General features: G+C 38.8%; 1 protein-coding gene across 16 annotated transcripts in view; it reads left to right on the top strand.

The window, feature by feature from the left end:
- The window catches only part of PUM1 (pumilio RNA binding family member 1), a 131,362-nt gene that overhangs the window by 87,486 nt on the left and 25,504 nt on the right, over nucleotides 1-18,372 (top strand). For 12 of the 16 annotated variants that reach the window (XM_082616132.1, XM_082616131.1, XM_082616130.1 and 9 more), the window contains 5 exons: nucleotides 927-1,078; nucleotides 6,342-6,480; nucleotides 7,762-7,905; nucleotides 8,740-9,036; nucleotides 10,112-10,348. In XM_082616132.1, the coding sequence (XP_082472258.1) occupies nucleotides 927-1,078; nucleotides 6,342-6,480; nucleotides 7,762-7,905; nucleotides 8,740-9,036; nucleotides 10,112-10,348 (969 nt within the window). The remainder of the gene's footprint in view (nucleotides 1-926; nucleotides 1,079-6,341; nucleotides 6,481-7,761; nucleotides 7,906-8,739; nucleotides 9,037-10,111; nucleotides 10,349-18,372) is intronic. The other 4 variants (XM_082616128.1, XM_082616142.1, XM_082616141.1 and 1 more) reach the window with 2 other exon arrangements.

The following is an 18,372-nucleotide window of genomic DNA, read 5'->3' as shown; positions in this document are numbered from 1 at the left end:
TTGTGGAGCACAGGCTTTAGGCGCGCAGGCTTCAGTAGTTGTGGCACGTGGGCTCAGTAGTTGTGGCTTGTGGGCTCTAGAGCGCAGGCTCAGTAGTTGTGGCACACGGGCTTAGTTGCTCCACGGCATGTGGGATCTTCCCAGACCAGGGCTCGAACCCGTGTCCCCTGCATTGGCAGGCAGATTCTTAACCACTGTGCCACCAGGGAAGCCCAGAATGCTTAGTTTTGTATAGAATACTCAGGTCTGTAAGAAGTCAAGGTGTTAACATTTTTTATTTCTGCTTGTTTTCAGCTTTGACAAATTTGAATTTCTTATACCAATGTCTGGATGTAGTTGTGCTGAATGCTTTTTTGTGACATTAGAAATAGGAAAACCAAGCCTCTTAGAAATTGAGCCGTGGAGGTTCAGTGGCATGTTTGGGCTTTGTTAGACAGCTGATGGATTTTCATGCTTCTGGAGTTAATGAAGCACCAAGATCCCTGTCCCTATCAGTCACCTCAGGTGCCATCCTTACCACTGAAAGCAGGGTACAACTTAATCTTTTGCTGTGTTCCATCACTTCAAGCACACCAACTCTACATTTATCTCCCTTCTTGAGCAAGGCCAATTCCTCCATCTGTTCTTACACGTACCCCTTCCATCTTCTATCACTTATGCTCTCTTTCAGTATCTCCAATGCTTGGTCATTCACTAGCTTCTTCCTCTAGGCCTAGAGTATATTACTGACTTTAGAAGACTTTGGTGTGGGGATCATGTATGATATTTTCTGTTTTTTAAAAATAGAATTCATGAGTAGCTAGAATGAATCAATATCTTAAGTTAATATTTTACAGTAGTGTCTGCTGAGTCAGGTGTTGTCTTTGGAAACTGAGATGATTGTTAATAGTCTAAACTTTTCTTACCTTTCTCTTGCTATTTTTTAGGCCCGGCTGTGGTCCCTCACCAGTATTATGGAGTTACTCCTTGGGGAGTCTACCCTGCCAGCCTTTTCCAGCAGCAAGCTGCTGCCGCTGCCGCAGCAACAAATTCTGCGAATCAACAGACCACCCCACAGGCTCAGCAAGGGCAGCAGCAGGTAAATGCAAACAAAATTTATACCACCTAAATGCGAATATTAGTTATTGTATATAGTTAAAAGGTAGTGTTGTCCCTGATAGAGAAATTGTGAATGGTGAATGGGTGAGTTCCCTTGTGTGGTATCTGAGTTCATGCTCAGACTTGACTGTGCTTTACTGAACGTCTTTTACGTATCAGGTCCTTGTTCATTGTGACTAGTTGAGATCATGGTATTACGTATCATGTAATACTGCTTAGAGGATTTTCCAGTTAAGTGTGGCAAAGTGAGTATTCATACTGATAGTGAAGTTTTCTTTCTTTGATACTGTAGTTACTTTCTAAGCACCATTCTCTGATCACTTCTGGCTCTCTCTTTAAGTAGTTTGCTACCAAAGGGGAAATACTAGTTCTTCAGATTGCTTATTTATAGCATCAATTAAAAAAAAATTGAATTAAGTTGATTTACAATGTTGTATTAGTTTCAGGTGTACAGCAGAGTGATTCATTTATACCTACATATATACATACATATGTATATTTGTGTGTGTATGTATATATATTCTTTCTCATGTTCTTTTCCATTATAGGTTATTATAAGATATTGAATATAGTTCCCTGTATTATTCAGTAGATCCTTGTTGTTTATTATATATATAGTAACATCTGTTGAATTGGACATAAATCTTATACCTATTTTATCTCTTTTAACTTAGAGTAAGCTTTTTAACCAAGATGAGAAAGGATAGTTAATTGCAATACTAAGTGTCTTTTTATATTAGATAGGCCATTTTCTCTTGCTTACTAGAATAACACCTATTTATTGCTGAAAATTGTGGTGAATTGGATTACTTGAAGGAAAAAAAATCCCCTAAATCCTCCTGTCAGAAAAAAAGCAATATAAATGTTTGGTATCTGTCATTCCAGCCTTACTATTTAATTAATTTCCTATAAAATTGGGATTATGCTGTCCACATGGCTTTGCATCTTGTTATACTCTTCCATGTTATTTAATGTTTTTAAATCTATTAAAGAGTATCTCATTTATTTTGACCAGTCCATTATTATTTATGTTATATTTATATAACTAAGTTATAACTATAACTTAACCATATTTTGGTGTTATAAATAAGATTAATATTCTTTGCATAAGTCCATGATTATTTCCATGGAATAAAGCCCTAGAAATGGAGTTTTTTCCCCAAGCAAATAAAGTGAACACTTAGGCTTTTGATAAGCATCGTTAAATTAAAGCTGTCTTTTGAGGAAAAACACCAGCTCATATATGTACATATGATAATGATCCAAACAAGAATCCTTTGCTTTTTATCAGTTTTAATAAGAGAGTGTATGTTTAAATTTTTAGATTTTACAAGTTTATAGGAAAAACACAGGTCTTGAAATTCTAGCTAGTTTATTCTGGGTCAGTATTTTTTTTTTTTTTTTTACATCTTTATTGGAGTATAATTGCTTTACAATGGTGTGTTAGTTTCTGCTTTATAGCAAAGTGAATCAGTTATACCTATACGTATGTTCCCATATCTATTCCTTCTTGCGTCTCCCTCCCTCCCACCCTCCCTATCCCACCCCTCTAGGTGGTCACAAAGCACCGAGCTGATCTCCCTGTGCTATGCGGCTGCTTCCCACTAGCTATCTACCTTAGGTTTGGTAGTGTATATATGTCCATGTTTCTCTCTCGCTTTGTCACAGCCTACCCTTCACCCTCCCCATATCCTCAAGTCCATTCTCTAGTAGGTCTGGGTCAGTATTTTTATAGTCAGATTTTTTTTGTAAGTTAATGCATGATTTTCTTTGCAATAGATACAGTTCTAGTACCACGTGCATAGGGAATTCAGCAGATAATTTGTTGACAGAATGGGTGATCCCTATTAATAAATTTCTTAGCTACTCTTTGTGGGTAGTTGGTATATATCAAGTGATGATCTTTGTGTTTAAATGGCTGCCAAATCATGGATTTAGAAGACTGAAGTAATTGCTGTGTTTAACATTTGCTCTAATAGAGTGAATAAGAAAAATAGTAATAAGTACTTCTTATTGGAAGCTTTTTGTTTAAAGCTAAGTGCTCTACATATAATTTCTTTTATTCTGATAAGTAGATTATATGACTTCCCAGCATAAGATTAAGGAAATGGAATTTGTGTGCCCAGGATCACACACCTATTAAGGTGCTAAGCTTTGAACCTGGGACTTCCCTGGTGGCGCAGTGGTTAAGAATCCGCCTGCCAATGCAGGGGACACGGGTTCGAGCCTTGGTCGGGGAAGATCCCACATGCCACAGAGCAACTAAGCCTGTGCGCCACAACTACTGAGGCCCGTGCGCCTACAGCCCATGCTCCGCAACAAGAGAAGCCACTGCAATGAGAAGCCCGCGCACCACAACAAAGAGTAGCTCCCGCTCGCTGCAACTAGAGGCAACAAAGACCCAATGCAGCCAAAAATAAATTTAAAAAAAGAAGAAGATTTGAACCCAAGTCTGTAAGTTCACAACTTGTTACGTCTTCTGACCATAGTGATAGAAAGCCTGAGATCTGGTCTTTGTTCTACCACTAACTGGTTGCAACTAGGGCAAGTTGCATGATTTCTCTGAATATATCCTTAGCTGTAAAATGGGCATGATAATCATGTACATTATTTCAGAGTTTTCTGTCATCCACAATAACAAACCTTACTATGAAAAAGTTATTATTATTAACATTACCATTTAACAAGTAGCCATATTTTAGTTCCAGTGATATTTTTGCCAGTTTCTGGCGTCAGGTGTTTCAGGAAAATACGATATTCTTGGTGAACTTTTTTGGTCATAGTCATTGAAATGAGAGGTTCTTTTTAAACTTTGCTTTCGGCCTTTTGGCCTTTACGTTTTATCAGAAAGCATTTGTTATGTTCTTCTAGGCATGCTAACTCTTCCAAATGTAATTGCTGAAACTTTCAGTAGAGTCAGTGACATCCTGGCCACTTCATCTTCCTTCTGATTTCTTTTTCATTATTTTTGAAGGTTCCTTTGACACCTGATTAAAAAAACTGTTATTCTCTATTTCAAAATGTTTGTTAAAGAAAAAATCCTGGATATTAGGTTGAACCCAGGCACAGGTGGTGGCTTGGTGTTGGATGTTGCATTTTGAGAGAGAAAAGTTTAGAATGGCTTCTGAACTTTCTAGATTAGGGGAGACTGTATAGATGATGATTCTACCAAGCATGATGAACTGTAGAAGGATGAATGATTATTAATGAAAATATCTCCATTGAGCATCTACCTGCTTATTACATTTTAAATGCTGTGTTTAAATCAGTACCTTTGAAAAGAAATTTGAATTTAACACCTTTTACGTCATGAAGATAGGTAGTAATCTAACTCCTAGGATAGTGTTTTACAAGTAGATATTCAGTCATTTTTGTTGATTTAATTGTATATAAAATTTTACTTGTGGAATTTTACATATTTGTTTCCATAAAATTCAGGCTTGACATTTATTTATGAAATTAAAATATGAATATTGGCAGCTGACTTAAGAACTTTGATTTATTGTCAAGGGTACCACACAGATTTCTAGAGAGTTGACAAAAAGGAAACACATTGCTCTCCTGATTGTAAAATAGGACTCAGTAGTAGTCTGGACTACCCCTTTCTTCAGGCACCTTGTCCATTTCCCTGTCCTCTGATGTTTCACACAACTCCTAACCAAACATAAGCCTAATTCATTCTGCCCTATGAAAAGGATGTTTTCATTGATTTTTTTCTTTTTTTTTAAGTTCTTGAACTATTAGTATTTGCCATATCTCTGTACCTGCTGTTTACTTTTCCTAGAGTGAGAGCTCTTCTGGATTATTGGTTAGGCATTTTCTACAAACTCCCACCTGTGCAGCCTCCCTTGAGTCTTCTATCTATATAGATTGAAGCACTCCTTCTGTTGTAAAGTCCATTAGATTCTTTGGTTCACAAACAGGAATGAATTGCCTAATATTTTGATAGGAATTAACTATTGGTTATTGATTATCTCCTGGGTACTAGGCATTGTGCCTTGCAGACATTAATTCTAATATTTCCTACAAATCTGCATGATCAGCTGTTACTCTCATTATTTTTACAGATAAAGAAATAAGAAAGTTTGGGTAAATTAAGTGTCTGCACATCTCTTCTTGCCAATATGGACAGTGTTGGTCATTTAAAATACTCATTAATAAATATTTGATTGTCGTGTTTCTCTTTTACATTTTTTACCAAATGCTACCAAGAAAAATCTGTGCACGGGTTCTTGATTACATGTGTAACTTTTATAAGTAGCAGAGTGATATTGAAAATGATCTGATAAGAACTTTGCTTTTGAAAACATTGCAAAATGCATAAACTTTGGTAATTTTAGCCTTGGTATTGGGTTTTGCATTTTTACTTACTGGTATAGGTAGATCTTTTGGAATAGATTCTTCAGAGCATTCAGAATAAGAATGATTATCAGCATCTTACTACCTGTGTTTCATAAAAAGAAAAGTAAATCCTTTATCACAGTGACAGAGCTAGTATTCTGTGCGGAAATGTCAGTGTTCTTGACTAATACTCATATCCATTTAGATTGCTGTGCACTTGTGGTATTTATGAGAGGAAGAATAGAAACGGTCAAGTCAGAAGCCTCCTAAATCAAACCTGTTGATTTCATTTGGGGCCATTTGGGCCCTGATAAATGGGAATAGTGTTATAGGGTAGAGAAAATGTTCTCACATTCCATAAAGAAAGTTTAGGGTGTGTGTGTGTTTGTGTGTGTGTGTGTGTTTTGATACAGATATTATAACTTAATGATGTGGGTAAATTACCCTTTTTTATCATATCTAAACCCCTCCTCCACTCCATCATACTCTTTTTTTCACCCACTTTTTAATTATTGTAGAGTTACTGTCTAGCTCTCATTCGCTGGAACAAAAGCTCCAGTTGGGCAGGAGCTTTGTGTGTCTTGTTCATTGCTTTATCCACATTACCTGCCAGATGTTAGGCATTAAGTATTTGATTAATGAATGAATGATCACTTTTGTATGCTTTTGGCTTCTTATAAAGGTAATATGTTTAAACTAAGAATGGTAGAATGAAATTTCACTGTATGAAATGCTGTTAATGGATTTTTTTTAATCCTAACAGCCATGCCATATAAAACCATTATCAGAAAAATGGTTTACAACCATTACAACCAGTTTTAAAGTTGATCCAACTTAAGCATGTGGTGGGTCTTAGATGTTTCCAATGAAAAGAAAGTAGTTGATTTATTTCTGTCTCCCAGGTTCTCCGTGGAGGAGCCAGCCAGCGTCCTTTGACCCCAAATCAGAACCAGCAGGGACAGCAAGCAGATCCACTAGTGGCAGCTGCAGCAGTGAATTCTGCCCTTGCTTTTGGACAAGGACTGGCTGCAGGCATGCCAGGTGAGGCTGCGTTGTTGTTCCTCCTCATTTGAGGGTGAAAAAGCCTGCTTATTGGGGGAGATTCAGAAGAGAATGGGCAGTACTTCTGGCTTGCTTAGGCTTGTCATCATTTGGCGACTGGCGAGGATGACATACACTTGCCCTCACTTAGACCATAGTTCGTTGATGAGAGCACCTAGTGTTCTGAGCCAGTCTCAGTCTTAAATGTTGGAGATATGTGAACCTCCACACATAGCTTGGAGTATGCTATTTTCCTCTGGTGTTGATCTGTTTTCTCCCTCTGTGTTAAGAGTGGAAAGAGTGGCCAGACTGCATCAGCATCACTCCAAGGCTGATGTCTTTGAATAGTATTATTAGGAAGACATTCCTAGTATTCCTTGATAGTGTCCTCCTTACATTTTTAGGATTTCTCTCAAACCAACAGTAGAGGTGCTTTGTAGCTGTCTATCTGTGATTGATATATATCCTGAATATATGTTATTCGTAGCTCACTGTCTCCTGGTCTTATTCTTTGCATGGATTGCATGTAGTCTGAGGTTATTCCTTTGAAACAGGTCCTTCTGAGACCTCAGTATAAGTTTATGGGTTCTTACTGACCATGGCACATCCCTAAATGAACCGATCTATTTATGAATTCACTGAGTTACTTGAACTTGCATCATGCATGTTGTTAATTACTAAGCATTTATGTTTTATTACGAAGTCACCTGTAATTTCTCTTATGGCTCAATAGGATTTGAAGATTCCATCTCATAGAATATGGAAAGACCCTGTTAATTGAAGCCTGTCTAGGTTTTTCCTGCTAACTTGTAGGGTATTTGTGCTTAGATTATGTGGTATGAAAGTTCTTTGATTGTTGGAATCATTTGTACCTACTGTTAACTTATATAGTCAAGAAAACATAAAAAAAATTGTCAGTGTATGGTTGCTGGTGATAACTGTGGTTAGCACTTTGAAGAGCACAGGTATTCCCTGTCCCACCGAATTCCCTAACACTTGGTGGATAATGCATAACACTACCCCTTATTGTGCCAGGTAGCATGTTACATCTTTCACACTCATCTTTTAATCTTAACAAGAACTTTGTGAGGCTTGTATTATTATTATCCTCATGAGGATACCCAGAGATTCAGGGTTTTACAGCTACCTTAAGTGGCGAAGCCAGGATCCCACTGCTGAGTTTGTAACTATCTATCAATAAGATATGCTGGTGCCCAGGAGACATTTGTTAGATTCATATGTACTTACCTGTTTCATGTGTACGTAACTTAATATTCTCAGGTTATCCAGTCTTGGCTCCTGCTGCTTACTATGACCAAACCGGTGCCCTTGTGGTGAATGCAGGAGCGAGAAACGGCCTCGGAGCTCCTGTTCGACTTGTAGCTCCTGCCCCAGTCATCATTAGCTCCTCAGCCGCACAAGCAGGTGAGCTTACGTCTTAGTAGACTCACTCAGATCTAAAAGGGGCAAGGGATGATATTCTTAAACTGTGTTGAAATATACTTTGACATTCTCAGTGTAGGAATTCTACCCTGTAATTTTTCAAAGAGAGAATCAGAAGCAGCAAGTGACCTCAATAGATTCTGATTCTGTTGACAGCATGTACCAGCTGGTTAGCAGCAAGGACCTGCTCTACTGTGAGCATAGGAAGTTGGATTACTCATACAAAATGGCACTGTTGGCAGAAGTCCAAGGCTAATTTCACTTCATATCGTGAAATTCATATCGTTATTTTAAGATGATGTGGTATTTGTTTTGTTTTTGTTTTCTGCTTGAGGGGGTGGGGCAATAGGTTTTTATTTTAAGTCACATATATTATAAACTTGGGAGCAACAGTGGGGACATCTAGGGGAGAGCAACATGCTCAAGTGTCCTAGGAATTTGAGGAACTTCAGTATTTGGTTCTGGAAAAAAATGTCCTTAATGTAGATATTTGTAGAACTTGAGATTTTAGGAAGTAGTTGTATTTGAAATGAGTACTTTTTGATATCCATTTGTATTTTAAACTATAGCCTCTTTAGAGCTGTCAATACAGTGAACTTGGCTTCGATGGTGTTTTGACTTTGAATTGAAAGTAGAAATAGAAAATAGAAGCTTCAGATGAAGGGATCAAAGACAGATTTGTATAGTTCTTTACAAGGTTTGTGTCTGCTTTGAAAAAATATGGCAACATTAAAAGGTTTTCGAAAGGATAACAATGTCGTTTGGAAATGTGGCCAATCTCTTTCATAGCCAAATGGTTTGCTTTCTTCTACATAGCTGTTGCAGCGGCTGCAGCTTCAGCAAATGGAGCAGCCGGTGGTCTTGCTGGAACAACAAATGGACCATTTCGCCCTTTAGGAACTCAGCAGCCTCAGCCCCAGCCCCAGCAGCAGCCCAGTAACAACCTGGCATCCAGCTCTTTCTATGGCAACAACTCTCTGAGCAGCAATTCACAGAGCAGCTCCCTCTTCTCCCAGGGCTCTGCCCAGCCTGCCAACACATCCTTGGGATTTGGAAGTAGCAGTTCTCTCGGCGCCACTCTGGGATCAGCCCTTGGAGGGTTTGGAACAGCAGGTAGAAATCAGACTGATGTGCTGTTGAAACTGAATTTTAATTATTTTTACAATCTTTATGGAACACTGACAATGCATGGAACCCTGGACAGATACCACAGGCAGATCTGGACCGAGCCCCGTGGGAACCCAGCTGTTCCACATGTGTTTGAGATAATGGACTTTTCAAGTTACACATTTGGGGCCTATTTCAGGTTTACACTCACGTTGCTACTTATTTATACTCTCAAAGTCCGTTTGTTTCAAGGATTAGAAAATCCTTGAGGATTTTTGCAGGCATTGGGAAGAATGTGGAGGGAATTATACAAATGTGGATGTTAAGAACCAAGGGAGGAGGACTTACCAAAGATCATAGGGTAATGTACTCCACAATCTGCAGGCCTTGAAGAGTCATGAGTTTTCTCCAGTCTCTTGAGAAGAATTAAGGTGGATATTATGGAAAAGTGGGAGGAAGGAATTAAACTGAGATATTTTAAATGTTTTGATGGGAGAAAAAAGCAGGAAAGTAGTGAGGTAAACAATGGGATAATTGCAGTGTTTGTAAAACAATGTGATCTCAAAACAGAAGGGTTTATTTGAGAGAAAGTGTCTTAAGTTGGAGCTGGGGGCTAGCAATAACTCTTGATTGAGCCCTTTGAGAAACCAGGCTTTCGTATGTAAGTCTTGGGTAGTGGGGCAGTACCCCATTCACAAATCTTTTTTCTACTCCATTTTTCTACTAGAACCTTTGGGTTGATGAAAGGCATTCTTTCTAGCCCATTTTCTTTCACCTTTCCCATAACTTATGTGGCCATCAGAGGATTTTAACCCACCCTCACCCCCATAATATGAGACACAAAAGGAAGGAAAATTTAGCATATGTGTGATGGTTTGAAAAAGAGTTTCATGTTAACCTGAGCCATGTCCTCTTTATTACTTTACCTGCCCTTAGAACTGCCACATGAACAGTTAGGCTGTCTCTGCTGACAAATTTGCGGTGGTAAGGAGTCTGGATCAAAGTGTTAGGAACAGGTCACTGGGCTTGTTCTTCGAAGAACAGGCCTGTTCTTATCTGCATTGTTTTAATTCCATTTTAGTTGCAAACTCCAACACTGGCAGTGGCTCCCGCCGTGACTCCCTGACTGGCAGCAGTGACCTTTATAAGAGGACATCGAGCAGCTTGACCCCCATTGGACACAGTTTTTATAACGGCCTTAGCTTTTCCTCCTCTCCTGGACCCGTGGGCATGCCTCTCCCTAGTCAGGGACCAGGACATTCACAGACACCACCTCCTTCCCTCTCTTCACATGGATCCTCTTCAAGCTTAAACCTGGGTAAGAACCATTACTCTAACACCACCTTGAACTCTAGAAGTCTCTTGCCACTGATGACATTAGAAGTACTTTGCATAAGCAAAGGACAGTCCCTTTATCCTAAGACGTGTCCTGGGTGTTCTGTGCCTTCCTGAAGGTACCTCATGTTCTTTAGGCTGTACCTAGATAGCACAGCAGTTTGGGATTTATTCAAGTTTGGGCGCCTCCCCTGTATATTCACTTCAGCTTTAGTATGAACATCTTTGGCTACATGTGAGAATCTTTCAGTATAAACACAGTACAGATTCATTTTAAGTAAAGCTGGAAAATAGAGACAAAGAGTGTATTAACCTCGTATCACCACTGAAATATCACCACAATTAATACTTAGCCTTGTTTTTCAGACTCCCCTCCCCTCCCCCATGTATATGTTTAATATCTTACTTTCTCACATAAAGCATTTTGTTTTAAAAATTTTTGTCAGATTCTTTAAAAAAATTTGTATATACATTCTTAAACTACGTAGTATGCTAATGAGTATAGATGTATATTTCCCAGTTATATGTTTAGCTTGTTATTTGTGTGGGGTTTAAAAAAATGTTACCATTTAGATCCTGGAAAATGAGGAGGGAGAAGAGGATACTAAGCAGACGGTTGTAAGAATGAAAAGAAACTTGTATTAACAATTTGGATGGCAAATGTTTAAATCTTTCAAGAGATGGAAGATGATGGTACACACTCCCTTCCTCTAGTTATTTATCGAGTTTGGATTTTGAAGTACTGATTTATTTCTTAGATGGGGAAAGTTGAGGCATAGAAGTACAGTGACCATATAATTTATCATGCAACCCAGGATGCTTCTGAGAGTTAATGGGGTTGCTGTTAATAATTACTCTGTGATGACAGGCCTGAATCAGTACTGTCCTGGGAAATACCATGTATGACCACTTTGCTGGAAGATTCCGGTTTTTAAAATCTTCTATTTATTATTATTATTTTTAAATAAAAATTTTATTTTTTAGAGCAGTTTTACGCTCATAGCAAAATTGAGGGGAGAGTACAGAGATTTCCCTTACACCCTCTGACCCACACATGCATAGCTTCTCCCATTATCAACATCCCCCACTAGAGTGGTACCTTGGTTACAATTGATGAACCTACACTGATACATCGTTATCATCCAAAGTCCATAGCTTACATGGACCTTTTTTTGTTTTTAGCTGGCAAGATTAAAAGTGGCTTTCTGGACTCAGAAATGAGGACTGACTAAAAATGAATAGTGTACTTTTATTTGGAAGGACAAAGACTGGGAAATGATTATAAAAACCAAAAAAAGTCTTGAAGGGGACAGGATAATATAGTTATTATTCTAGAACTAAGAGTGCTGTCTCTGAGTTTGAGAGATGAGTTTTAAGGCAGAACTATGTATGTATGTATGTACATAGACATGTGAGAGAGAGAGTGTATGTGTGTATCCTGAGATTTCACATGATAAGAACTGTAGTTGTAAAGCTCACTGTCTCATGTTGTATATGGACATGACTTAAGAAAAGTTGTAGGGACGTTCCAGATTGGTAAGTCCATATTGGATAGATAAGGAATAGGGTGTATTGCACAACAGTGTTTCCTTGTGACAGGATGCCTGGCTTTAAAGAATGAGGGTTAATGCAGACTTAAAAAGGGGAGATGAAAGTCCCAGTCTAGCATGTAGATGGAAGGTACTAACATTTATAAAATAGCTATTAGTGGCTACTATGAACGGTTTTGGGTGCTGTACATATCACTCTGGAAGATATGGTATTATGTCTATGATACAGAAGTGAGGAAACTGAGTTAAATATCTTGCTAGGTCTTCTCATATCTGAACGGATTTAGAGTCAAAACCTTTTTGACTCCAAAGCATGCAATGTCAGTGTATATTCTGTCACATAATGTGCCCAGGATAGCTTTTAAACCAGTGCATTATCAGATCCAGAAATCTTACCCTTTTAATTCCTTGGTTTAAACATTTGAACTGTGTCAACATATACTGAGTAGTAAACAAATTAAACCTGCAAAAAGTTTTTTGTGAAGAGCCAGATAGTAGATATTTTAGGCTTGCAGGTCAGATGGTCTATGTAGTCAGTGTTCAGCTTTGCTGTAGAAGTGTGAAAGCAGCCACAGGCAAAATGTAAAAGAATGTGCAGCTATCTTTCAATAAAACTTTATTTACAAAAATAGGTGGCAGGCCGGATTTGTCCTGTGGACTGTATCAACCTCTGAACCAAATGCTATGGCTCTTGGTGTTTGAAAATGGAGCTGGAAACATTACTTGCATGCATGGTGCCTTTCCTCTTTCCAATATGTCAACAATTTAATAAAATACTTCCTTCTCCTTAATTTACATTTCCCCTGTGGAGAAGGAACTAACTATTGGTGCGAGTTATTTCTTATTTTAATGACTCTTGCTGTCTGCCTGGTTTTATTTTTAACATACCTTACCTTAAAATTTTTTTTACTTTGTTTAAGCACTTTAGATGTATGTGTTTCCATTGGACTTACATTGCTGCATGTACCACGTTAATCATAATGCCATTCCTGAGAAACTTTGTGTCTTGATTGGTAGTGCTTTGCCTCAGCTCAGTCTGTTTCCTTGAGAAAAGGGTTCATGTATGCTTTAGTCTTAACTGTTACAAAGTGCTCACCTCAATAAGTCTATTTACCATTTGTCACCAAGGAAATGTAACATTTCTTTACCAAATATACATTGGGCCATTCCTAATATAGCTTCTACTGTTAATACTACACCACTGCCACCGGCTGTCAGTTCTTGGATCACTAACAACCATACTAAATAAGCATTCATTCATTGTGTTCATTCATTATGTTAAACACTCAAGTAACTCTGCTCTACACAGGGAAACTTAAACTCAGCATGGTTTAATGACTTTCATGATACCCCATAGCTAGTAAGTGTTTGAGGGCACACTCCAGCCTATATCTCTGTTATCCCAGTGTGGATCTTTTCTCCATGATATCATTTTCACACTTCCTCCCAGTAGACAGACACGTGTTAGGGTACTCTAAAAAAACATCAGTGCCTGCATAGTTATTTTTCTCATTACTTATTCAACAATCACTTGTTGGGTGCCTACTATAGACTCTTCAATGCTTTTTTCATTACTTGTTTAAAGATCAAACTATGAATTTATTTTTGGCTGTGTTGGGTCTTTGTTGCTGCACACGGCCTTTTCTCTAGTTGCAGCAAGCGGGGGCTACTCTTCGTTGTGGTGCACGGGCTTCTCGTTGTGGCTCGTGGGCTCTAGAGAGCAGGCTCAGTAGTTGTGGCACATGGGCTTATTTGCTATGCGGCATGAGGGATCTTCCCAGACCAGGGCTCGAACCCGTGTCCCCTGCATTGGCAGGCAGATCCTTAACCACTGCACCACCAGGGAAGTCCCCAAACTTCTGTTTTTAAAAAACAACTTTATTGAGTTGTATCTTACATATCATGAAATTCACCCATTTCAAGTGTACAATTCAATGATTTTTAGTAACTTTCTGTATTGTGCAATCATTAGCATAAGTCAGTTTGGTAATATTTTCATCCCCTCTGTAAGATTCCTCTTGACCATTTACAGTTAATCCCCATTCACATCCTTAGTCCCAGTCAACCACTGATCTATTTTCTGTTGTGTTTTTTTTTTTTTTTTTTTGAGGGGGGAGCGGGCATGCTTGCGTGCGCTTGCAGTTCCCCAACCCGGGATCGAACCTGTGCCCCTTGCAATGGCATCGTGGAGTTCTAACCACTGGACCGCCAGGGAATTCCCTATTTTCTGATTTTAAATTTGCCTTTTTTGGACATTTCATATAAATGCAGCCATATAGTATGTGACCTCTTTTGTTTGCCTTCTTTATCTTCAAATGTTTTTGAGATTTCATCCATGATGTAGTATGTGTCAGCAGTTTGTTCCGTTTTATTGCTGAATTGTCTTCCATTTTATGGATATATACCACGTTTTGTCTAACTACTCACAGTTGAAGGATGTTTGTTGGTTACAGTTTTTGGCTATTAGAAATAATGCTGCTGTGAACATTTGCATGCAAGTTTTTCTGTGGACACAGTTTTTCATTTCTCTAGGAGTAGAATTGCTGAATTGTATGTGAGTTTTATGTTAAACTTTTGGAGAAACTCAAACTGTTTTCCAGTTTGGTGCATCATTTACATTCCCACCAGCAATGTACAAGGGATTCCAAGTTCTTTACATCCTCGCCAACATTTGTTCTTATTTTTCTTATATAATATAGCGATTCTAGGAGGCATGAAATGGTTATGTCATTGTGGTTTTAAATTTGCATTTCCCTAATGACTAATGTATAGCATCTTTTTATGTGCTTATTACCATTTGTTTATCTTTGGTGAAATGTCTGCTCATATTTTTTGCCCATTTTTGGATGTGCGTTGTTTGTCATTATTATCATGGAGTTCTAAGAGTTGTTTATATATTCTGGGCTTCCCTGGTGGCGCAGTGGTTGAGAGTCCGCCTGCCGATGCAGGGGACACGGGTTCGTGCCCCGGTCCGGGAGGATCCCACATGCTGCGGAGCGGCTGGGCCCGTGAGCCATGGCCGCTGAGCCTGTGCGTCCGGAGCCTGTGCTCCACAACGGGAGAGGCCACAACAGTGAGAGGCCCGCGTACTGCAAAAAAAAAAAAAAAGAGTTGTTTATATATTCTGGATATGACTCCTTTATCACATACGTGTTTTGCATATACATGTTTTCTTCTGGTCTTTCGCTTGTCTTTTTATTTTTATGCTACCCTTTTATTTTGTTCGGTTTGGTTTTCTGTTTGTTTGTTTTTGTTTGGTTTTTTTTTTTTGGCCGCTGTGCGTGGCCTGCGGGATCTTATTTCCCGAACCAGGGATTGAACCCGCACCCCCTGCAGTGACAGTGTGGAGTCTTAACCACTGGACTGCCAGGGAAGTCCCATCTTTTTGTTTTTATTTATTTATATTTTTATTTATTTATTTATTTTTTTGTGTGTGTGGCATGCGGGCCTCTCACCATTGTGGCCTCTCCCATTGCGGAGCACCGGCTCCGGACCCGCAGGCTCAGTGGCCACGGCTCACGGGCCCAGCCGCTCCGCGGCATGTGGGATCCTCCCGGACCAGGGCACGAACCCGTGTCCCCTGCATTGGCAGGCAGACTCTCAACCACTGCGCCACCAGGGAAGCCCTTTATTTTTATTTTTAGATGGTTGTTTTTGAAGTGCAGTAGTTTTAATTTTGATGAGGTCCAGTTTATCATGCTTTCTGGTATAGAAATCTTTACCCAACTCAAGGTCTTAAAGATTTTCTCCTATGTTTTGTTCTAAAAATCTTACTGTTTTAGCTCTTAAAGTCTTTGATCTATTTTGAATTAATTTTGTGTATTGCATGTTCATCTTTTTGCATGCACCATTTTCCCCAGCAAAGTTTTGAAATTTTTAGTGTGTAGGTCTTAAATGTATTTTGTTAAACTAGTTAGTGTATATTTTATTTTTCTTGAATGGGATTCTAGTTTTGTTTTGGATTGTTTGTTGCTTGCAAGCATTTAGTTTTATCATCATGGTAGAATTCCTGTCTTCTTAAAATAAATTCTTCCTGTCCTTTAAATTCAAGGTTGTATGTGCCCTTAGTCCTTTTAAGAAAAGCAAAGATCAAACAAAATGGTTTTCTCTGTCCCTGCCTGAACTGCAGTAGCTGTTTCTAATTTATTGTTCAGTAACCTGTATTAATTTCCGGTTGTTTACTAGTCATGTGTGCCCCTTGAGGCACTTCTCTGTTCTTAATGGAAATGTAGTGTTTTGTGACACCTGGTTCTCTGAAGGTGACTTGTCATCTGTAAAACTAACCATGTGAAAATTAACTTAGTTAGGATTCAGTATTATGCACTAAAGACAGTTACTCTTAGGCTTATTTTCATTTAGGGCTACCTGGCTGTGATATTAGGGAGTGGATTGGGGAGAACTTATTTTATAAACATTTTGGTGAGCAGCATAGCCTCCTCCTGTAATAAATACAGAGCCAGATGTTGGGCACCTTTGGAATTTTTCTTTAAAAGGCAAAGAAAGCAGGGCTTTGCCCATTAGGCATCTACTAAATCTCTGAGTACAGAAAGCAAAACAAGATGAATGAAAACATTCCACATAGCAAGAGGATGGAATACTAGATGGCTAGGAATACTAGAAAACCCTTTGTATAAAGTAACTGAAGCACATCTTAATTTAGCATGGTATACTTTTGTCCGTCCATTTACTTTTAATCTGTATGTGTCTTTATTTTTAAAGTGAGTTTCTTGTAGACAGCATATAGTTGGATTACATTTTTTAAAATAAATTTATTTATTTTTGGCTACGTTGGGTGTTAGTTGCTGTTCACGGGCTTTCTCTGGTTGTGGCGAGCGGGGGCTACTCTTCCTTGTGGTGTGTGGGCTTCTCATTGTGGTGGCTTCTCTTGTTGCGGAGCACAGGCTCTAGGCACGCGGGCTTCAGTAGTTGTGACACAAGGGCTCAGTAGTTGTGGCTCGTGGGCTTAGTTGCTATGCAGCATGTGGGATCTTCCCAGACCAGGGCTTGAACCCACATCCCCTGCATTGGCAGGTGGATTCTTAACCACTGCGCCACCAGGGAAGCCCCTGGACTACATTTTTTGATCCACTCTGACAATCTCTTTAATTGGTTCATTTAGACCATTGATATTCAAAGTGATTATTGATATAGTTGGGTTAATATTTACCATATCTGTTGTTTTCTGTGTTTTTCTTTGTTTCTGTCTTCTGCTCTTTTTCTGCCTTTTGTGGTTTTAATTGAGCATTTTATATGATTCCATTTTATTTCGTTTCTTAACCTATCAGTTATACTACTTCCTTTTTTTTTTTTTTTTTTTTAGTGTTGCCCTAGGATCATTATACATTTACAATTAATCCAGGTCCACTTTCAAATAAGACTATACGACTTCACATGTAGTGTGAGGACCTTAAAATAACAAAATAATCTTAACCTTTTCCTCTCATCCTTTGTGTCATTGCTGTCATTCATTTCAGCTATATAAAGCATGTGTGTATATATATGTATATGATAGAAACATACATAATTGAATACATTGTTGCTATTATTTGAACAAACTGTTGTCAGATCAATGAAGAATAAGGTAAATAAAAGTTTTTGTTTTACTTATTCCTTTTTTGATGCTCTTCCTTTCATTATATAGATCAGTTTCTGGCTTGTATTATTTATACTTCTCTCTGAAGAACTTCTTTTGACATTTCTTGCAAGTCACATCTACTGGTAACAAATTTCATCAATTTTTGTTTGCCTGAGAAAGTCTTTATTTTTCCTTCACTTGTGAAGGATAATTTTGCAGGATACAGAATTCTAGGTTGGTGGGTTTTTTCCTCTCAAAACTTACAGTCTTCTCTTCTTGCTTGCGTACTTTTTGAGGAGAGGTTGGATGTAATCCTTGTCTTTGCTGCTCTGTAGGTGGGATGTTTTCCCCCCTGTGGCTTCTTCCAGTATTTTTTCTGTATCTTTGATTTTCTATAATTTGAAAATGATAGTTGGAGGAGTAGTTTTTTTGGTCTTTATCTTTTTTTTTTTTTTTTTTTTTGTGGTACACGGGTCTCTCACTGTTGTGGCCTCTCCCGTTGCGGAGCACAGGCTCCGGACGCACAGGCTCAGCGGCCACGGCTCACGGGCCCAGCTGCTCCGCGGCATGTGGGATCTTCCCAGACCGGGGCACGAACCCGTGTCCCCTGCATCAGCAGGTGGACTCTCAACCACTGCACCACCAGGGAAGCCCTGGTCTTTATCTTGCTTGGTGTTCCCTGCACTTCCTGGATCTGCTGTTTGGTGTCTGGCATTAGAGAAATCCTTAGTCATTATTGTTTCAGATATTCCCTCTGTTCCTTTCTCTCCTCCTTCTCCTTCTGGTATTCCAGTTATGTGTATGTTACACCTTTGTAGTAGTTGTCCCACAGTCCTTGGATTTTGTTTTTCCCCAGTCTTTGTTCTCTCTCCTTTTTGGTTT

Source organism: Mesoplodon mirus (assembly GCF_964341445.2).
Source record: "Mesoplodon mirus genome assembly, chromosome: 3".
NCBI lineage: Eukaryota > Metazoa > Chordata > Mammalia > Artiodactyla > Ziphiidae > Mesoplodon > Mesoplodon mirus.
The sequence above is the reverse complement of the archived record's forward strand: the minus strand, read 5'-3'. Positions and strand labels throughout refer to the sequence as shown.